Source organism: Pollachius pollachius (genome assembly GCF_949987615.1).
Source record: "Pollachius pollachius genome assembly, chromosome: 9".
NCBI lineage: Eukaryota > Metazoa > Chordata > Actinopteri > Gadiformes > Gadidae > Pollachius > Pollachius pollachius.
In genome coordinates this window covers 7,956,325-7,979,205 of record NC_136942.1, presented here as the reverse complement: position 1 = coordinate 7,979,205, position 22,881 = coordinate 7,956,325, and the positions used below count along the sequence as shown (strand labels likewise).

At 49.1% G+C, this 22,881-nt stretch overlaps 1 protein-coding gene across 2 annotated transcripts in view; it reads right to left on the bottom strand.

Moving 5' to 3' along the window:
• LOC307080336 (pleckstrin homology domain-containing family A member 5-like) overlaps positions 1–22,881 on the bottom strand; it is a gene marked incomplete at its 5' end in the record, with an annotated part of 65,491 nt that overhangs the window by 7,314 nt on the left and 35,296 nt on the right. For both annotated transcript variants that reach the window (XM_079743003.1, XM_079743004.1), the window contains 15 exons: positions 216–331; positions 647–773; positions 1,896–2,033; positions 3,283–3,384; positions 3,822–3,971; positions 5,277–5,357; positions 5,457–5,519; positions 10,505–10,594; positions 10,987–11,476; positions 13,059–13,676; positions 15,507–15,622; positions 16,974–17,074; positions 18,259–18,331; positions 19,450–19,554; positions 19,822–19,942. In XM_079743003.1, coding sequence (XP_079599129.1) covers positions 216–331; positions 647–773; positions 1,896–2,033; positions 3,283–3,384; positions 3,822–3,971; positions 5,277–5,357; positions 5,457–5,519; positions 10,505–10,594; positions 10,987–11,476; positions 13,059–13,676; positions 15,507–15,622; positions 16,974–17,074; positions 18,259–18,331; positions 19,450–19,554; positions 19,822–19,942 — 2,491 coding nt within the window. The remainder of the gene's footprint in view (positions 1–215; positions 332–646; positions 774–1,895; positions 2,034–3,282; positions 3,385–3,821; positions 3,972–5,276; positions 5,358–5,456; positions 5,520–10,504; positions 10,595–10,986; positions 11,477–13,058; positions 13,677–15,506; positions 15,623–16,973; positions 17,075–18,258; positions 18,332–19,449; positions 19,555–19,821; positions 19,943–22,881) is intronic.

The following is a 22,881-nucleotide window of genomic DNA, read 5'->3' as shown; positions in this document are numbered from 1 at the left end:
GACAGATAAACAAATCCGACATTGAAAAACAAGCTGTTATCCGTGACGGCCCATTACATCCCTACAACGTGATGCATGAAGAGCACAATAATATGGTATCTTGCTTGGATTTGTTTATCAACTAAAATCCTCATCCCAAAGCTATTTTCCTGATATGATCACAGGGTTTCTGGTCCCGGTGAGTACCAGGCGGTTCGGATCGGTTCTCTACTCACGTTTCTGGATTCGGGCCTCCTGCTTTTCCTCAGGGTGACATAGGACCCTATGGAGGAGGACTCCATCATCGGAGACTTGGTTCTCGGGGGTACGATGCCCACTGGGTAGCAAACTCCTGGAGCAACGCAGAAGGACGACGGTTTACGACACATTGTGGCTGCTTCTTCAATGAAACCACAGAGGGGTTGCAAACACTTCATAAGACACTAAAAACTCCTATTACAATACACATTTGATGTGACAGCATCAAGGAATCTTCCAAATAAAAGGGGCTGAATCAATTATACCAATGAAATCAGAATAAGATGCTGACGGACCTCGCTAGCTCGAGGTCTGCACCAAAAGATGTTCCCCAACAAGGCTCTCCCAGTCCATTGTCTGGTGTAGCAAGACGCGCTCAAAGTACAGATGAACCGAGGAGAACCGGTACCTCTGCTGGCGGAGGACTCCCTCTCCCCCAGGTGGTCTCCTCCGGACCGGTCCTCTCCGTTGCTCTCGTCCACCTCGGCCACCGTGGTGAGCTCCGGCTCACTCTTGTACAGCCGGTAGTCTGGTCCCTGGACCCGGGGGGGTAGACAAGGCAGACGTTCACACAACAGTCAGAGATCCACCCACGGCTCGATGGCTGATGATTCACGACCGGGCCTTCAGGCTCCAGAGTGAGTCATTGGTATTGTGGCGAATGACACCATGGCATTGTTGCGGAGTCTAACAGAACGGCCGAGTTATTGTGATTGGATGGTGATGAAAGAGAACATCACACGTTTTAGGCTCAGCATCGAGGGAAGGGGGGAGGGGGGTGGTTGTGAGAAGAGCCGTTTCCGTGTCTTTGGTGGAACAGTAAAGTTAAACACAAAGCGGAAACATCAGGGTGCTTTGTCGTGGATTCTTCATCACAGAGGGAACACAAGACGAGATGCTACAGCAACCCCAGATAACAACATAAACGCTAGAAAACAAATCAAAACAGGACTACAGAAAATGAAGAAAAACAGGAAACGCAATCACGAAAACAAAACATCTTAAAACGAAAAACGATGTGCAGCAAAAAAGATAAATCAAAACAACTGAAATCAACAGAAGATAAATGTGCGTTTCAGGCATCGCTTTGGCAGGCTGCAGACGACAGATAACTTGATGGGTTTGACACAAAAAAGAAAAAAGCATGAATAAAAAAATATACAGATAACAAAAAACAGAGAAAACGGTGGTGAAAGGCAGGCCAGCTGGGGGGGGGCTACGGTGGAATGGTGAGACAGCCACGGCGGGACCATAACAGCCTTACGCTGTGCGCTCCGTTCCGGGCGCCGTTCTTGCGTTCCTCCGGCCTGTGGAGGGTGGAGGGGCGGACCCCGACGAGGGAGGGCAGGGGAGGCACGGAGGGAGGGTTGGACTCGTAGGACTCGGGTAGGGGCGGCCGCGGGGGAACCTCCCCCGGCCGCGGCTCCTGCTCCTGGTGGCCCTGCTTCTGTGGATCACATGAGGCACCACAGCTCCGTGACGGGGGCCGCCCGGGATGACCCCAGCCCCACCGCGGGCTGACTGAACACTCTGGACATGAGCACCAATGCCCCCGCTGGCAGCCGCCGGCACAACGAGAGCAAAAAAGGCAAAGAAAAAAAAGAAAACGCAGACACCCGACCCCGGACCGGTCCGGTGCGCGCAGGGGGGCGCCTCACCTCGTTCATGGGCACGGAGCTGTGGCAGCCGTCGGGCCCGGGCCCCTGGGGCCGGTGTTTGCTGAGGGCCTCCATCACGTCCTGGATCCGCCACAGCTCCTTCTGGATGTTCACGTGCTGCTGACTGGGAGGCTCCGTCTGGAGGAGACACACACACACACACGCACACACACACACACACACACACACACACAGAGTAAAGACGTCGGTGTTTATGTAACTGAATGACCAGGATAGTCTCATGGTTTAGATTATTTGGTTTCTGGCTTCTAGCCAGTAGCTGAGTAGCTGAAGGCTACTGGGTTCGATTCCCAATATCCGCAGCCTAGCCAGCAGGCATCCTTGAGCAATGCCCTAACCACTCCATCGGCTCCTCAGTGACATGAATTCACTGCAGGTTGCTCTTGGAAAAAGTAACAGCAAACAGTGCAAAACAGTGAATTAATTTGAGCTCTGGGGTAAACTTAGGTGAACAGTGGTGCAGGAGGTGGGGGGAGTAAGGGCGGAGCAGCAGGCTGGTAGTGGGAGGAGTGGGGGAAACCGATGGGCCTGGTGAGGTGTGCAGTCACGCTGGAACACTCGGGCAGTAGTTCACTGAGAGCAGGGAGGGGCCGCGAAGCGAGGGGAGGAGAGTGCTCTGGGGTGCACTCAGGATTGATCAAGAGAGAGGGAGGGATTATGGCCAGTTAATTATCCACAGCATCCTCACGACAGGTGTGTGCGTGCGCGTATGTGTGTGTGTGTAAAGAAGGCCACCTAAAGCTGCAGTGAGCCAAGACCCCCGCCCCCACCACCGGAACTTCTAACTCAGCCTAGGCTCTGACTCATACTCCAGCAGGAATAGTGAGTGTCTTCCCCTCCTCGCCCCCCACCCCCACCCCCGATGAAAGACGAGATAAAACACAGATCTAATTGAGGCACGCCCGCTCATCGCTGCAGTCATCAATCAGCCGGCAAGCCGCCTTGATCTCTGGTCCCCGAAGAACAGGCGGTGCTCAGAACCCCTACCATACCTCCAGCTTTGCTAAAGAAAAGTTTGGGCTTTTTCGAAGGCAATTACTGGGTGCAGTGGAGGGTGTCCTCTGTTATCAGGTGCCTGTAGGTTGTCCGTACCTCTCTCCTCCGATTCATTCACAGAGATGGATGTGATAAAGAAGGGCTTTACAAGTAAACATTTAATCCCAGGCTCTCCCCTTCCTCTCTCAACCTCTTTCCTCTTTCCCTCGCTCCTCCATACGCTCAGAGATGATGTCAGGGACTATAAGTTTTGCGTTGTTCTCTTGTTTGAGTAACCTAAATAATAGGAGGTATGAACCAAGACAGGGCTCAGGAACCTTTGAGACCACCAGAGTGTTTGTGATGTGCACCTACGGACTGTGGCCCCTACCTGCGGGCTCCCCAGGGCCTCAAGCTGCTCCAGGAGGTTGGTCCGGGCGGCGTTCACAGCTCCCTCCAGCCTGTCGTAGTCCCTCCACGAACGCTCCATCTCCTAGCGCCACCACACACACACACAATAAAGCACCTTCCCCTTTGTGTGTGTGTGTGTGTGTGTGTGTGTGTGTGTGTGTGTGTGTGTGTGTGTGTGTGTGTGTGTGTGTGTGTGTGTGTGTTCGCTCCTGGCCATTTCCGCTCCTTCAAAGCTTTCATAATTTATAATTTCTTTATCATCATAATCCAATAATAAGCCTCTGTAAATATCATCAACATGGGATCACTGTCTATGTACAGCTCTCTGACCAGCGCATTGTGTATGAAGGGCGCTATATAAATAAGCCTGACATGCAATCCATTAACTCCTACGGTATCTCGCCCTTCATCGGTTTATGCCTCGCAGAGAGCGTTAAATATTCCAATGGTATTCGGCGGTGCTACAGAGAGAGTGCGAGCCCTGCCCAGCCCAGTGTATGCGTGCATCGGCCTCTTTACCGCAGAGACTCTGGTGAGCTCCCTGCAGGTGCTGAGCAAGCCGCTCTGCAGCAGATCTCTCTGCTGGATCACGCTCTGCATGGCGGCGGGGTTACCGGAGCCCAGCTCGATCTCCTGACTGGCTGACAGCAGCGCCGTCTCCAGGGTGTGCTGCGGAAAACAGCGGGACAAGGGGAGAGGACGCGGTGCACGGGGAGACATGAGTTCACGCTCTCTGCCAGACACGCACTCGAGTAAACAGCAGCTCATGAATGCTAATGTGTCGATGGAATTTCCCCCGGGGGTCGTGACAAACTTCCAATGCGGAAAGTAAAAACAGTATCACCAATTTGAAAGTCCTGGGGTTTTTCGCTCGTTGACACACAAGCTCATGTCAATGTTTGAGGAAACACGTCTCTGTTCCAGATCCTATCGGCAACATATTAGGGCTGTCCCCGACTCAGAATTTTCTGAGTCGAATCAGATCTGCTTTTTCAGTCCAGAGATTCGACTATTCGGGGCCCGTGCGGGGCAGGTCTTTTGGAGGTTTAAAAAATTAGTTTTCTTTCTATTAACACTCTGTTATGGTAGGCTATAGGCCTTTTATATATGCTTGCGCGTTGCGCTCATTACGTTCTCACCTGAACAGTTTTCTGTCAATCAAACTCGTCGGAATTGTAGCCAACTTATTCCTGTCGGGTTTTAATTAGGCTCCTGCCCATAATGCGGTCCGATAAGGAACACGGGGCTCATGTATAGGCTAGTGGATAATCCACTATATGAGCCCCGTGTTCACGATCTGATTGCATTTATTGAGCCCGAAAGAATACACAACGCTGTGTTGCCACACTGACTGCGCTCCTAGAGAAAATGTAGCAATAATGTTAGGGGAGACAGCCACTTCCCTCTGTGAGATTCTGTCAAACAAAGTTACAATGAATCAATCGCCACAGTGACATGGACAGTGTCTAAATAAAGCTTCTCTTTATTATTATCATTAGAGCTATTAATGCACACCACTCACTGACGAAAAAAATATATATATATAAAAATAAAAAAATAAAGGAAGACGGCGAGAAACCCCGCAGTCGACTCAGATTCTCGGAGTCGACTGCGGGGTTTCCCAATTGATGATTCGAATCATCGACTTTCAGCGGACAGCCCTACAACATATTCTACATTTCTATTTCTAAGTTCAGTGTAACACCGACGGTCAGGTCGATACAGAATAGGGCTTGTACATCGCAACATCACATGGCTTAGACCGCTTCCATTTTGAGAGCATAGGAGCATTGGAACGTTTTCATTAGCATAGGTTTCGGTATGTTTACGTTGACTAAGGATTTGGCATTACTATAACTCTCAAAATGGCTGGGTATCTCCAACTGGGCCTCCCATAATGCATTGTGACGACAAGCCCTATAAACACCAGTGTGTAGAGTAATGACTTGATGAAAAAGGTGGACCCCCACTTACCTTCTCGCGGTGCAGCTGCTGTACTTTGCTCCCCTGGGCCCTCACCACCTTGTCCTGCTCACACAGGCGGCTGAGCTTGGTCTGTAAAGCACAAGAAGAACCCGCAAAGAAAGTCACCTCCCCTGACTTCAGGATGACATGATGAGGGCACGAGAGTGGAACTAATGGGCTGGGACTTACATCAACATCAGCCTCTTCCTGCCTGCTCATGTACGGGTGAGCTCTGTAGTCGTCTGGACTCAGCTGGAAGAGAACGAAAGGGGTTAGTCAGAGCTGTGGAGAAACCCGCACCGCCAACATGGACACAGACTGGAGATCTAATGCAGTGTCGCGCCAAAGGCTTCATCTCTCTGCGTCGCCGTGAAGAGGAGCAGGAGGGAGAAATGGGGGGGGGGGGGGGTTCTTTGGTTTGGAGGTCATTTTTCACAGTTAGTCAAACTTTGTTACTAAAGCAACACTTTCTACCCTGCAGCCAGTCTAAACATAGCCGCCATTCCGGTGACTTGTGTTTCAACGTTAACACTGCTTTTGTCTCCATCAGGGGAAGGCTCGAAATAACTCTGTTCCAAGTGCTGATGCAGGGGGCAACGCATGTGTTTGGGGGCTGAATAGTCGTGCTCAGTAGTTAGTCTGTCTTGCAGCACATACACGGCATGTCTGGCGACTGTGGCTACATCGTTTGGTTGTGTCGTCTAGCAGAACTCCTCATTATTGAGAAGCTAGTCATACTGAGGCTCCAGTCTGACCGTATTATAAATTCACCCCGAGTTGCACGACTGCATTGGATTCCATCGTTTCAAAACCAGGCATTCATGTCTTAATAGTTTCATTTCAAAGGAAACAACACACAATAGCGACAACCTGGGCTGAGGTAAACATACTGATGACAACTTCTAATTGCTAAACATACTAATCACAACTTCTAATTGCTAAACTCGACCACAAAACACAATTACAGCAGGGGAAACCTGTACAGGAAAATGTGTTGCATATTCAAACACAAGGATCATGCAGGCCCTGCCATAGCCCAGGGTGCTTCGGTATGGGGGATGGGCCGACAGTGGGGTGGGTGGGGTGGACAGGAGCCAGACTCCGCTGGTGAGGGACGCCTTGTCCTCAGCACTTTTACACCCCCAGAGGCGGTCGCAAAAGTGGCAGATACAGATATGCGAGATGTAACAGAGATAGAGTCTTGCGCGCACACACACACACACACACACACACACACACACACACACACACACACACCGATCCCTCTCTATCCCTTCCATCAGCCATCAGGAGGACAAGGACAGGGAGAGCAGAATGTAGACGGGCAAGTTTTAAACAAGTCGATGTTTAAATACAGCTTCCTGTGTCCGCGACGTAAGCCTCCTGACACAACGCACCGTCTAACTACAGATTAATTCCAGGTCTGTTTTTTTGTTACCAAACCAGTGTGTACATAGTGCGTCATTATGCCTGAATTTACTGGCCTAGAAAAGCAAATAAAGTGTCACGTATTTCCTTGGTATTATGGGATGGTGTTATTACAGGGTAATTGCAGAATGGTTAGTTCTAGACGATGGTTTTAAGGCTAAATAGCAGAGCCGAAACTTTGTTGAAACAACCACTTTTACTTTTTACTTTTAAATTATGTTAAGATCAATTGTGTGCCTTTGGATAATGTGAACTGTGAGACACTACTATGTTCTCCTTCAAGCATTGGTGGATATAAAATCCCAATCCTCTACTGCATAAAAACAAAAACAAAACTAAGGCTTTGTTACACTTGCCGTCTCAACAGTCCTTTTGTGGATCCGTCAGAACGGCTCGCATTGAAACGCCTGTCGTAACCAAGCCATTCATTTAAGTTCGGAACTGATGCTGCATTCTTTGCTCTGTTTCCAAAATAGTGTAGCCTTCACACGTGCTACTAATTTGGACACCAATTAGCCAGTTAAGACTTCAAAACTAGCGCACTAGCGCGTTACATAACACAGCAGGAATTTTACTGCAGGATAAACTACACCTTGCCCAGACACATAAAACACAACCACGAGGAGAAGGGATCCGACGACCCATGGGAGCCATACACACACACACACACACACACCACACTGTTGTTTACAAGCCATGCCCTACAACGGTAAACAACCTCTCACGTGGAATCAGGGCAATGGATGGTGCAGCGAAACAAGCAACACACAGGGACTGGTCTTGTGATGCCATGAAGACTTCCACAGCGGTAAGGAGTGTGTGTGTGTGTGTGTGGGGGGGGGGGGGGGGGGGGGGGGGGGGTAGCATTGCATTGACAAGACCAGAGAACGAAACGAAAACATCAACAACGGCAGCAGCGACTGGAGACAGGGAGACGAGGAACAAAGCCTTGGCCGGCCCTTACTTGGTGGTAAAGTTGAGGCCTTGCGGCTGAGTTCTCAATCAAACTGTGTGTCATGGCGATTAAAGGCTCATTGTCCTTCATCTAGTTCAGTGTGGAGAGGAGCAATACGGAAATGTGTCAGTCCATATGGCAAGGCTTCACGTCAGACCCAACACTTGACTCCTCGTGCACTGGCTCTCTTAAAAAGGAGATCACAGCGCATTTGATGCCAGGTACTCTGGGTAGAAAAAAGCACCAACTATTCCAAAGGATTCATCATATATAAGACGAGGGAAGACACAGAACATCAATACAGTTAATGAATAAGCGGCTTTGAAATACTGCCGGAAGGATTAATAATAGAGCAGCCAGAGTGAGCACTGTGGCTTTATTGTGCTTCATAAATATTTTAAGACCGACCACTTGATAACAAGAATTGTATATTGGTCAATATCATAAACATACTCAAAAAGACAGAAAGCAAATAAACAGAGAGGACCAATATTGTTCTAAATAAGACATTGCTGATCTACTTGAGATATCAACCTGAGGCGTCAATAAGGGATAGCTGAAAAAAATCGAGTTGTCTGGATAATTTGTAATAAAAGCAGCACAGGATCAGTAAAATCTCCTCGACACAACAGCAGCATGTCAACTTGCATAGGGATAAGCCAACCCACTGTTAAGGTTTTAGCTCAAAATTCAAAACAATACACCATAACCCTCATAACCATGGAGTAGGCCAAAAAAAGAGCTTCGGAGCGAACAGCCTTGACATCCAAAAGGTCAAAGACCACGAGCCATGCCTTAAACCATGCCATGCGGTTACCCCACCTGGTTGTCCAAATACATGAGGTTCCTTTGGAGGTGATGCGAGAGAATGTCGTTCTAACGTCAGCCGCCGGGAGAGAGGACCAAGAGAAGAGAGTAAGAAAGACAGAGAAATAGAGACAGCACAAGTGTATACACCGCGCTGACATGCATACAAACACACCAAGAGAAGGTAGAAGTATAGCAGGCAGGAGAGGAAGGCCAACAAGTCGGCTTTGAACTCAGTATGAAAGGATGTTGATGGAGATGGAGAAGTAAATATACACATTAAGGAACACTTGCATATCCAAACTGCCCAAAGCTGTGTTCCTTAAACTCATGACTTGAACTGGGACTTTTTGTGTTAAATTTCATGGGAACCAAATTACAATAATTTGACAATGCTAATCTAGGTAAACTTTAAACATTTACTCAGAGTAAATGACAAAGAGACCTGTATTATATGGTATGAGGAATGACTGATGAGCAGAGAAAAGCAAAAAGCATAAACATAAAATAACAAATGTGTTTAAATGGCAGCAGTTGAGGTTTCATCATTTTAAGGTCTTAACCACAGATTCCTCAAATATCCTGGCACCACTCCTCTCCAAGCCTGCTTGACCTACATTAGTGATGGTCAACGTCTAAGCAGAGACTTGAAAAGCAGTACAAAAATCCTGCATTACCATGCAAGTGTGCCAGTAGAGCTAAGCTTTCTTGGCTGGTTCCTCTAAGATCACCAACGGCTCAAGGTTGGTGTTCTTATTTCTCCGCTAGCAGCTGTCAGGACTCATGATAGACAGGCTTTCTCCCTCGGCTGGCTTAAATGTTGCCTTGACTTCAAATCAAACCCCCAAAGATAATAGTTTAGTGACACGTGGGAACATGGAACCCAAAGCTCAAACATGACCTTATTTAGTTGATGGTGTCTCAAATGTGCTCTCCTGGTTTATACATTTATTCTGGAAAAGTCTAATTCAGGCATTGAGAGTTAAATTCTAATAAGAGTGTGAATAGCTCAATCACTCAGAATGAAATAACATAACCCTCAAGAGTGCTTGTTTGGCCAGAGAAGACTTTGATTGACAGTTCTTCCTGCATACGCTCCTCTTCAGGAGGGAGGGGTGTGGGTTGCCCTTCTATCTGCAGCAGAGCACTCACTGCTGCATGACTGCAGAGGAAACTGTTGTGCAAAGAAAAAAGAAAAAGACAGACCTCTAAAAGAGGTCCGTGGACCGAGATGGATGATGCACGCCGGTGACAATCAAACAGACGCTCGCACACACAGACACAGACGCCCACACACGAGTGAGCAGAGGCGCCCGCTGGGGGCCTGACCTTTGGGGTGTCACCATCGATGTTTAGTTGCATAAGCTGCGCTACAGTGTGCTCCCGGATGCTGTTAAGCTCCGCTTGCTGCCGTCGCAGCTTTATCAGCAGCAGAGTCAGCTCCTCCGGCTGCAGGGTTGGGGGAAGGGTGGGGGAGAGGAGTAGGGAAGGAGGGAGGGCAGGGGGAGTAGGGAAGGAGGGGGGGGGGGGGGGGGGAGTAGGGTTGGGTTGTGGTGCAGCAGGCATCCAGGATACCGGGGCACGTCGACAGGTCGGATACAGGAGAACGAAGCAGCGAAAGGAGAGAAGGCGAGAGGGGCAGGACAGGGTGTTTAGTAGCACCCCTTCGACAGTATAGGGGGGGTCTCAACGGATCAGACAGGGAAATGATTATCCAGGAAAGTCATTCGGTTCAATGCAATCCCAGAGGAGCATGCACAGTGCGGACTTCCTCTGGAGACCTAAATAGAGCCGGGCACCGAGACTCCAGACATGTTGTGCCCTTCTTACGGCTCGCTGGACAGAAACTGACCTAGAAGTCAGTGGTGAGAACACTCAAGGTCCCATGCACGGGTTTAAATGAGCCCAGCTGGGGCGGACGCACCCTACCCAAGTCTCTGTCATCTTACAAGTAAAAGGGAGAGAAACAGGCGACCCAGACAACATTGGAGGGCAGAGTAAGGAGTAAAGGAGAGGGATGTGGGGGAGGGAGGGGTTAGGGACTGACCGTTTTGCCTTGTAGCGACTGGGCAGTGATAATCTGAACCGGCAGTCCTGAAGGCATGGATCTCCTGTCAGGGTGGAGTGTGTAGGCGTACTGTTGTGCAATAGAGGAAAAAAGGAGACATTTTAAAAAGGGACAGGCACAACACAAAAACATCTCTGTGACAATGATCAATTCATTATTTTAGAGGAAAAATAATAAGCTATTCGTGAGTAAAATGCTGTGAGAATATCTTTTCTGGTTGACTGAGATTTCAGACCAATCCAAACTTATCTCTGACCAAAGGGAGACAGGGAGTGGCTTTCTGGGTTGTTTATTCAAATACTTAGTCTTGCCTTCTTCTACTCTTTCCCACTCTCATCCCAACTCTCATGTCTTAAACACAGCCTCTCTAACGCCCCCCTCAGACCAGTGAAGCCCCTCTAACGCCCCCCTCAGACCAGTTAACCTCCTCCGTAACGACCCCCTCAGACCAGTGAACTCACGTTGTTGGGGTGCTGCCGGAGCCGGCGGTCCATGCTCATGTCCCCGCCACGGTACACGGGCGACGACACCTCGGAGCGGGCGCCACCCATGTTGTAGGAGCGCAGCGGGGAGTAGCCGCCGTACATGGCCAGGGAGCCGTGGGACGGCGAGGGAGGGATGGCGTGGGCGGGCGGGGCATGCTCCGACAGGTTGATCATGGTCTTGGGGCTGGGCATGTTGGCGTACATGGCCGAGGGCGGCCGGGCATAGGCGTTCCTCTGCTGCCACTCAAACAGCTGCCACATGGTGTCGTCCCGCATGGAGCGCCGCTTGTCCCCGGGTCCGGGCCCCAGGGCCTGCTCGTACATGGAGGGGGACATGCTGCAGATGCTGTCCCGCTGACCCAGGCCGTTCCTGGGCATGGTGCGGTAGCCCTCGCCGGGCTGGGGTGTGCCTGCCGGGGCGCGGTAGCTGGGCATGTTCCTGGGTAGGGTTTGGTAGGAGGTGATGCTGAGGACACAGACAGAGAGACACAGAGAGAGAGAGGGAGGGAGATTGAGGAGACACAATGCAAACGCAATGTCAGCTTGTTTCATTGGTGGTCACTGTAGTTCGAGTTGATCCCCCTGTTTAACATGTGTTTTGATCATTTGGTGGATTTAGAATTACTTAGAGTACTTCCCACGGGAGTGGACCAGTAGGATTTATCTTGGGAGATGGCATTGTTGCACTACTTTCCTCTTTCTTAGAGAAGTTTATTTTTTCTGCTATGGTCAGAATCATAACAACTTTTGTGTTTTGGGCTTGGACGTACTTTGCGATTATCATAACACATGTTATGATGATCGTATCGATGGCCTCGGTCCTACATTATGATTGAAACGCTTGTTGTGATTTCCATAAACAAGGAAGAACCAATTGTCAAACACATTCATGAATTCTTGAAGTCGCCAGTAGACCAACAAAAAGCTGTTTTTCTACTCATTGCTCATACCTCTGTGCTATGGGCCACTTTACGCCCCTGCTCTTCTGTCCCTCGACCACAGATTGAAAATAAATCGAAAACCCAGCTGCAGTGGCCATTAATAACAAAGAAACACTAAAGGAAGACTTCAGTGTCATACCTTTATATATATACACATCACGTCTTATCAAACACCTAGCGCAGCTTCTTGTGTGTCTTTCTCCACAATAAAAAAGTAAGTGTTTGCATTTCGGCTATATGGATGCAACGGCGACCGGGTTAACAAGAAACCAGGGAATTCTGCGCCTTCAACTGCCAACAAACTTGGCATCAGCGAGATAAGCATCAGACCGCTAGAAGTCTTGAACGACAGACCGAGACAGTGAAAGAGAGAGGGAACCGACGCCGAGGAGACATAAAACTGCCAGACGGAAAGATGTTCTGTCCTGTAGTACAGCACAGCTTCCGTTCACGTTACAGTTCAGCTATTATTGGGGTCTGCTTTATGTCCCACTATACATATTAATGACCTAAACATCATAATACTGCAATGCAGCAGCAGCAGCAGGGAGAATGTACAGCTCAATAAAAATAATATATGTCGGGGATACCCGCGTGGTAAAGCTGTCTCACTCGGCCCAGCCTCACAACATCAGTTAGAGAGACCGCGCATCGTTCTTATTTGAACACGGAGCATCAAACATCTCTTTATTAAAAGCCAAGAAAATTGCTGCAAGAGTTGGGTTCAAGAGTTTGCAAGATTATTATACCTTCTTAAAGGCAGGTTATAGAGGAACTCACAAGTAAGTGAGTCAGCATGTTCCTGAGAACGCCCACCCCCACAGTGCAGTGAGTGCAGCCACCGAGAAAATGAGACGTCTAGTACTGGAGCCTATCGAGTCAGCGGCCACAGCCTTTTTGCCATTAGTTATGACTCCTGCATTTGCAGGGAGACATCTCCATGGAAACGCTGCGTGTGATGAAAGGTGTTCCGAGATCTGATCCGCGATGGTATAACTGCATTTCCTAAACCACATCTAGCACGGATTAAAATCAGGACATGAAAACGAACCTGAACAGTACCGCACGTATCAAACGTTACTGAGCCAGCCGCTCGCCGCCACTGACCTGCGGGTGTCCTCGTCCTGGCCGCGGCCCCTCTGTGTGCGGACCCACTGCTCCAGCTGCTGCATGGAGCTGGTCCTGCTCAGGGAGCGCTCCGGCCCCTGCCCCTCTGGCCTCGGTGCGGGCACGGCCGCGCCGTCCCCGCCGGGGCTGTGGTTCCCGGGCCCTCCGCCGCCGTTCACCTGGGGCATGGCGCCGCGGTACGGGCCGTCCGTCTCCGTGGGCGTGGGCGTGCGCGGGTGCGAGGCGATGCCGGCGGTGAGGGCGGCGGCCTGGGCCGGCTGCAGCTTGAGGCTGTTGATCTTGGTGAGCGGCCGCTGGTTCTCGCCGCCGTTGTTCTGGAAGCCGTAGCGCTCCGCCTCCCGCTGCCTCCGCTCCTGCTCCTCGGGCGTGGGGGTGGTGGCGCCGGAGGGGGTTGTGGGGCTGGGGGTGGGGCAGGGGGTGGGGATGTTCAGGGTGGGGGCGGGGATGGGGATGCTTATGGCGGGGTGCGCCCGGTCCGCCTCGCGGTTGCGCTCGTTGTTCTGGATCTCGGGGCGCGTCAGCGGCGGCGGCTGGGCGTCGGGGGTCAGGTGGTGGATGTCCTGCGGCCCACACTGCTCCACCTTCAGCCTCTCCAGCCTGGAGGGGCAACAGAGAGACGGTGAGGCAGAGCGAGGGACAGAGACGGAGAGACGGAGAGACAGAGCGAGGGACAGAGACGGAGAGACGGAGAGAGATAGAAAGAGAGACAGAGACGGAGAGACAGTGAGACAGAGCGAGGGACAGAGACGGAGAGACAGTGAGACAGAGCGAGGGACAGAGACGGAGAGACAGAGAGAGATAGAAAGAGAGACAGTGACAGAGACAGAGAGAAGAGACCGAGACAGAGACGGAGATAGAGAGAAGAGACCGAGACAGAAAGAGACAGAGAGAGAGAAAGAGACAGAGAGACAGAGAGAAAGAATGAAAGAGAAAGAAAGAAAGAGACAGAGAGTTCTAAACAGAAACAGAAAGAGAGACGGTGAGAAAGAGAGACAGAGACGGAGAGAGAGAGAGAGCGGAGCACGTAGGCTGCATTACGCACCCACCAAGGAGAGAGAAAAGGATGATGAATAAGGCAGATACGGCTCATGCAATAGGCAGCTGTGTTGCTAATCAGCAGCACACACATTCACACACCTCACGGCATGCATGAAATGTATTTTACAGACACGGATGGTGGGGCTCTGACAATGTAGCCTTGGGAAGGACTTGTGGGCAGCTCTCTGACAAAGGGAAAAGTTTTGTTGATTGGGGGAAAGGGGGGTGGTGGGGTGGTGTTTCTTACAGCTGGCTCGAGGTGGAAACCCGAGATCGCCAATAAAACACGATGGAGAGGTCTCTGAAACGTGGCACTGGGACCTTTCTCACCCCAGTCACGGCTCCCCTGCAGTGGACCTGTTCATGGGTCTGTGGGTCTAGAGCCGGATCTCTACTGGGAATAGACACCCTTAACTCCTTCGCCTTGGCTGAACTCAAGGTCAAGACTTCAAAGAGCAGGAACACCCCCCCCCCCCCCCCCCCCACACGCCCAGTGGCTATGTGACTCTGGAAGGGGTTGAGGAGAGACAAACACAGTAACAGCTCTTCCTTCCCAGTTTCCACTCCAGTGTTTTTTTTTAACAGCAGCAGCAGTAGCCATTAGTAATGTCTTCTCCAGCCATCTCTGGCTACTTCGTCCTCGTGAAAAAACATATAAAGCCCCCCCGAAGAAAAGCCTTTCTGCATTACCTCATGCTTATTCAAGAGTCTTATTTAAAAATGGCCTATTACAACAAAAGGGAACGGTTCATAACAGTCAGGGTTAATCTGTGTTTGTTCGCTCTGAACACTATGCATCAGCCATAGAGATACGATTGAATACTATTGGGAATGATAATGCGAGCACAGCATGTACAGAACAGCTCGCGTTATCTCGCGGCTGTAGCAGAACTCTGAATGAACGGCCGTCCTCAGTTGACTCTCAGATTGCATTGTGTAATTAAAAAAAGAGCTAATCTGTTCGCCCGTTTCAAACGGCAGCATAAAAAAAATAAGGGCTCTTTCAAAAAGAGGTTTTGCTCCAATAAGGTACGACTGTACTGTGCCACATCGCTCTCACCATCTGGAGCTCACACGCTAAGGAGGTCACATCATTGTTGCATAAGGCGGTTATGCCCTTGTTTTACGGCGTGTGTGCAATAAGTGTTATGAATGCACATAAATGCAAGCTGGTAGCGGCGATGAGTACAGCACATGGCAAGCGTTGCCTGCTGGGTTCCGTTTCGCAGTGCATTATGGGTGGTCATTGTGGGTGTGATTACGGCCAGCGATAGAGGTGATAGTACCTTCTACTTAAACCTTATCTCAAGATAAACAAAACTATCTGGGCACCGATACATCCGTCTCACTTATCCAATGTCAACAGTAAGGTTTGTAGTGAACACAAACCTTTTGACCGGCTCGGAGTGGACGAGTGCCGCCTCGGTCATAGCCTTCATCCACGCCTCCATCTCTTTGGGCGTGTCTGTGCAGAAGTAGTATGTCCGCATGTTGGGGTGTGTCGCCTGTTGTCGACGTCATCGTGGATCGGGGGTGTCAGGATGAGAAGGACAGATTCACAATGTTACCTGGAAGAGAGAGAGGACAGACGTGTGGCAATGTGTTGGTTGAACCAAGGCCCAACATTTAATTAGGATTTTTTAAAGGGTCAAGACGGCAATAAGCAAGATTAGACCGCAAGGTAATGTCGAGTCAATTGCATTGGAGACACTGAGGTGGGGAGGAAAAAATAAAATGCTTTCAATCAGTTGAGCGATGGGAGTGCAAAACCTCAGCACGCTATGTTTCTATGCATGAGCCAAACCGATGCATACCAGTGCCTACTGCTTAATGAAATGCTCTGCAATATACTGCATGACTTACCATGTTACAACACAGCGTCTGGCGCACAAGCTGCTGGGTCCACACCGTTGCCTCGTAGCGCACACACACCATCGTATTGTTACAGCGTGTATGAACAAGCCACAGACACACAAACACACACACACACAAAGATACACAATGTTCATAAAACGCGCACAATATCGTGACTACCCAGGTCTGGAAACATTGCCGTCACTCTATTCCATTTCTGCAGAACACTAGAGTCAAGCTGAGGGAGTCAAGCCGAGGAAGTCCCATGATGCCGCTGGGGCAACCACAACTCAGGATTGGGGGTTTAGAATGTATGGTATGCTGCGAGTAAAAAAACAACAAGTGGAGGAATCCTATTCCTACTTGGATCCCGCTGGAGCGGGCGCATGGCCGTGCCCTGTACTCTCTCTAGCCCGTTCCCCCGTGTTAGCCTGTGTCTAGCCTGGCAGGCGGGCGGACCGTGTGGTTGGAGAGGCCTTGGGCAGACTTCTGGGCGTCTGTGTGTGGCTGAGCTTGGCAGGGCACCCGGCCGTGTCTCAGGGTTTATGAAAGGGTCCCACAGTGAAAAACTGAAGGCTTGTGAGATCTGACAGTATGATAGGATGGGATGGGACAGCGGGGCTGCTAGCGAGCTTGGGTTTAGCGCAGGTCGGGGTAGGCTTATGCAGCGCCCTGCGTCACCTCTGTGGTTTAATAACCGCTTGCGATTGTGTGTACTTGCCGACAACGTGGATGCATCTTTTACAAATTTAACAAAAACACATTCTTCGATTCTATTCCATAATACAAGAGAAAAACATTCCCTTCAAGGCCCAACTTCTCAAATGCGTCTTGACTTATTTACCGCAGTGACACAGCTTGAGATAGCTTGACACAGCTTATAACATTTGATAAAGCTAATCTGGGAAACAGAACCACAGCATTTTCAAGATTCCTTCAACTACCCAGGCGACAAGAGACATGCACAAATACAGTTTGATGGGAGTTGAAATATGGACGGACCTTGAAGGCGTATTTCCTGTTAATGTGGTCGTCCACCGAGAGCATGGAAACATGGAAACTGGGCAGGAGGATGCTGCCCAGTATCCCCTCTTCTTTCTCATCTGCATGTCGAGACAAAACAAAAAGGGAATCCGGTTGGAGCTGGAACCCATTTTCTTTTGTGTTAAACAATTTGTTGAACGACATGATGAAAACCAAACCAAAACTGGAATGCAAACTGAAAAGGGACAGTTGCTGATGGTAGAATTATACGGCACAGTGCAATCAGTCGGACTAATGAACATTGATTTAACCTCCATGATGCTTCTTCCCTCTAAGTCTCATTATGCCAGCGGACGGAGCTCAACCCTGACTGTGGGGAGCTTAGGGTTATATTGGGTTTGTGTCATATGCACAACATCGTCTAGCTATCTAAATATATCACCACTTCATCTGCATAGCTCACCCAAAGGGAATACAAAACATGCCCTTGATGTGGCTGCCTTTGCCCCTCAAGACAATTTTCGTTTGTTTAGTCCCTGTGCGTGCATCAGAGAGTTTGTGTGTATCGGTTTATGGGAAGGTACCCCTGCTAAGACTGTAGGTGTGTGGGTGTTTGAGTGCACACTTCTTCTTCTTCCACATCACAGGTCAATAATAAATAATTAATAAGGAAACGCGATGTGAAAGTAAACAACTCCCTGACACACACACACACACACACACACACAGGCTGAGAGGAACACACACACACTGTGGCTGAGAGGAATATGCAGAGTGTCTCGGCGAATAAAACTTTGGATGAGAGAGAGCGAGAGCGAGAGCGATTATGTCCCACAGCCCCCTAGAGTCCCGATGCAAAAGATTGAAAAGCGTGCAGGACTGAGCAGCCTTTCGATCCCTCTCGGCCTAACCCAACGTTCAACTCTCCGCGCCTGTGCATACAAACATAGCTCAGGCTGATCGGGTAGCCCCTGTGGTACGTGATGGAGGCGTTTCTTTTCTGTGCGGGACAGGGGAGGGGGACACGTCTGGTTCAATCTCAGCGATACATTTCGGGAGAACCATTGGGAGCTTCATAATGAAAACCAAAACTAGCAACAATAAAAGGGATCGAGTTCAGCGGACAGCTGCAACGACGTGGCCCTCCGCGGGGATGAAGGCTCACACTCATTAGACCAATAAATCCAGCAGCACGGAATAACACAAGCAGTCACTTCGGATGTTCATGGCTGCGTTCCTACTATTATGTGTAGCAGCGCAACGAATTAAAAAGGGGGGGCGCTGCCTGGTCACCTGGACTCACCTCGGTAGTAAAACAGGCACAGGTCCGACAGCACAAACCACCTCTTCTTCCACAGCTTCATCCCAGTGCTGTCCTGCAGAGACCAAGAGAGGAACACAGGCTATTGATCCAACACATGCCTCCAAAAAAAGCAGGAAACAGCTTAGTTGACAAATGAAAATAGAAATCGAGAAACAAGGCGCTGGACTTGGGCTGCAGTACTTCTTTAGCTGGATCCTACCCAGACACTGCAGGAATGCAAAGAGATGGGATGATTTGATTTCCAGTATGATATGCACCGAATAAATAGGAGTGGTTTGGTTGGTTCATGGGTCTGTGATTACAACCAAAACAACCGTTAAAACAAAGGGGGATTCCATTGTTCGGGGAGTACATGCATATAAAAATACAGTCCTTCTCTAGAAGCATTCGATTCTGTTTCTAAGATGCATCGAGGGGATTAGAAAGTGGACTAGGGCCAACGCGTAGTTCCCCGTCCCCGCTTACGAACGAGCAAGCGTTGAGCTACAGTTCCTTATTTCTCTTTCGCCTGCTTGTATGACAGTTCGGGCCTCTGGGAGAGAGAGAGGTTGTGGTGAGCGCACTCCTTCGATGGGTCAGCCCGAGTGCGGCGGCAGCTGCTGCTGCTTGCCCCAGTCGTGAACTTCAAAAGAACCGAGGTTTGAATGGCGCTGAATAGAAGTACACGTCGGAGGCTTTTTTGTTTCGAATGACAAGTCTTCCCTCCCTCCCTCCCCCCACCCTACTCATTGAGGCTCCTCAATAAGAAAGCCTGCGTGAGCTCTCTCCCCCTACACAGCTCAAGGAGGCCGTTGGTGGGGGCGCCAAGACTAAATGAGACTTCCACTTCAGGGGGAAAACGAGAGAACAACACCCCAGCTAATAGCAGCCCTAATAAAGCCAAGCCCTCGCGCTTGGTGTAAACCAACAAGGGAGCTGGGATGAAGGGCTGCTATTTAAAGCAACGTGCCCCTTAGGTGACCGGCTTGGAAGGAAACCTTGACAAAGCATCCTGCGATTTGGTTTAAAGAAATTTGCCACAGCTTTAGTGCAGAATAGTTTTATGCTAGAATTGAATAGATGGATTCAAGGACATAGGTTTACACCAGGGATGAACATGAGCAGTTTGGTGCCTCTACAGCAGATGCTGATTTCGTACCCACATCTCATGCTAGTTTCTTATTCACTTACCTGTTTATACAGCCAGTTGCTCCTGATAACCGGGGCACCTGGGTTCCTTCTGATAGAATTGGAACGCTTCCCAAAGTTATGAACTTTCTTCGAGGGTCTGGAAGGCTGGAAATGGGTATGCATTAAACATGTGAGGATGTGGTTATATTCATGGGCTACACCTTGGAGAATAACAAAATTGTGTTGAAGCATCTTGATTATTTTGTTATAAGTATGCATTTTTAAAAAAACATGAGTTCTACTGAAGTTAAATGGCCATTTAAAAAAAATATGTTGTTTGTCTCCAAGTCAATTTCGCAAAATCTTAGGACCTGAGCCAGATCTCATACAGATTCCCTCCCCTGTCATGTAATTCATGTGTGTGCCACTCACTCTTCCCGCTGGGCTGTTCTGATGCGTGGCGTAGTCAGAGGCGCCCGTGTAGTTGGAGGCCTCACTCATGTTGCTCAGGAATCGGTCCTTCTTTTCATTGGCTGGGGCTGTTTGGGCTGATCTGCACCAGGTGACACATAGAAACACTGTGAGCCTTTGAGAGCAGACCCCTTGGCCACTAACACAACCACATTTTGCTCAATGACCTCGATATGAGAGGAGTCAGAAAGTAGGTTGAGGAGGCCTGTTCTGGTCAGGCCCAATCCATTGCGAATTTGCTTCGTCTGCTCTCTGAATTCGGGAAACTTTGGTTCGCATGGAATCTCAAGATGCTGGCCTATGAACGAAGCCAATTACTCCAACCGTGTCAGTGTGGATTAATCTCCCAACAAATGTCAATGGTCTGCAGATACTGCCTGACACATTGAGCTTCGGCGGTAACTAGGCCAGGAGAGCCTTTATAGACGCTTCCCAAGGAAAACAGACCCGCCAGCAATGAGGAAGACTTTTCGGAGAAAACCTGAAGTCAAATGTCAAATTTTATTTGTCAAACAATAAGCAGCCAATGGCATTTGGAAATGTGCTCCGTTGTTAAGACTACAGTGTTGTGGACGCGAGGGACCGAGACAAGAAAAACTGAAGTAGAACACATGTACTGCGGCAGGGAAAAAGGTGTCATCTCATGGATATATTGGGTTTGAGGTCACTGAACAAGTACAGCCCTCCCCTACTTCCCATTGGCCCAAACATTGAGTACACTGAAAAACTCCTGTGACCAACCTGAACAAGCAAAACACAGTACAGAAAGCCTGAGACCATGGCTTGTGTTATCATTTGCTTTCAACAAGTTTTTCAGTTTTTTAAAATCGATCATTGAACATTACTATAACAGAGCCATAACAGAGTGCATGCTCTTTGGATTCAGGAGCACAAACACAGGATAAACAAACATAGTAGACAGTCATCAGAGCACGCAACAGATAAAAAGGGTTCATTCCCGTGCGGGGACAGCTGACAGTGACTGGGAATACAAGTTTGATGCTACAAAACAACGATGGGACAGAACAATGGAAATAACAGACAGATTCATTCGTTTGTGTTGTGTAATTAAAGTTTGGCGTTGATTCAAAGTATAGCCATTATTAAATTCAAAGTAAACCCTAAACCTTGATTTCTCCAGAGAAGGAGAAGCATGAATCAAAATCATAGTACATCTATATTAGGGATCCTGACCGGTGAAGGGTTGTGGGGTGTGCGGACAGTTGCATCCTCTTTTCTTGACATCATTTAAATATCAATCATTTATATTAGTAGCACATGTGACCACCAGGCCCTCCCTTCATCTCAACCTCAATGAGAGACACAGTCGTATTTACCACTGACTGTCAGGTCAGACACTAAGTGATCCATAATCAATGCCGTGCCAACCCTCTCCTACGACATGAAGCGGTGTGGGCGGAAGAGATTGGCCAGCGTTGGTCGGAAAAAACATTGGACAATGCTCTTTTTAGCTGACGGCCCGTTTGTGGACACACATTTATACTGTGTGGGCTTTATTGCCAATTACTGCATGCCTGATAATCCCACTGCTGGCACTGGAATTAAAAGGGGGAGAGAGTGTGCGTCAGCTCTTTCCAACACGAGCTGCAGTGGTGCAGGCAGATGGGCATTAAAGAGACTGCCGGAATAACACTAGGAATGACAAATTGGTTCCATATTACAGACCCTGCCTACTGCATGTCACGGATGTAGAAGACACACGTCATACAACTGTAATGTGGCATCATGGAGTGGATACTCAAGAAAGTATTAGCTTTTAAGAACAAGGTACACCAGTGAGTTAATAAAACGGTGTACTCATCGTGGGGTACAGTTTGAGTCAGCATCTTTGAACGTTATCTTTGTTATTGTTGCACCTGACGAGCAAATGCAACAATGGTCGCCATCAGGTCTGATTATGTGATAGAATAATACATCAACTTGTCCAAATACTGATGACCAGAACATGATTATACGACTATGGTATGTATCACGTTTCAATTAGTAAATTGAAACGTGTCAAATGAAACTGTTTTGTAAACAGTTGTTTTGTTAACAAAAACAAAAAAGAGTACCCTTTTAATCAAAGGGGTACTCTTTAATCAAAGGAGTACCCTTTTAATCAAAGGGGTACTCTTTCACCAAGGAATCAAATTTCCAAAAACAATTATCCATTGTTACAGCTGTGATACGTATATAAATATATACTTGGTGAACTACACTACGGCTCACACTCCTAAAACTGATGTCATCCCCACGCTGTAGAGGATTCGCTCAATGCTGCCATACAAACTAACAAAGCCCTTGGATCGAATCCAAACACAAACCCTGGCTGGAATATACAGTGCCTCCCTCACCTCCACCACCACCAACACCACCCCAAACACCACCACTTCTGTCAGACTAATTGTGTATTTGTGTGTGGGTGTGGGTGTGAGCCGGTAAAAAGGAAGCAGGGGGGATTAAGCGCTCTGCGATGCCTGGCTCCACTGGGGGGGGCGATTGTGAGGGTTTGGGGGGCAATCCTGAACTGTCTGGCTGAGGGGGCACTTTAAATTGACCACGCAGCATTCTGTAACGAAACCAGGGTGCTTTAGAACACTTTTGTTCGGCGGTGCACGTGACCTTCAAGCATTCAGAATAAAAAGAGGAGACAGAACACTAACAAAAGCCTCGAGGTAAGCTTCCAGGGGCGGGGATATACACAGGGGCTGAACAGCACTTGAGCCAGCGTTCGATGACGCCGGGCTCGGCGGCGCGGTAATCAAAGGGAAAGGAGTGTAGCACGCACTGGCCAGCTCTTCAGCCACATAGCGGTGGAGGCTAATTACATTCCCACACAGCCCTGCCACATATTGCATGCTAGACATGGTGACCCTGTATCTGGAAAGGGGCTGAAATGCTCAAAGTCTCCGACACTCCGAGGCTTAATGTAGCGTGACTACGTGAAGCAGTTAGCACCCCGTCGACACCAAAGAGAGCAGAAGCAATACTTTGTCAAATTTAGGAAGCAACCGAGAA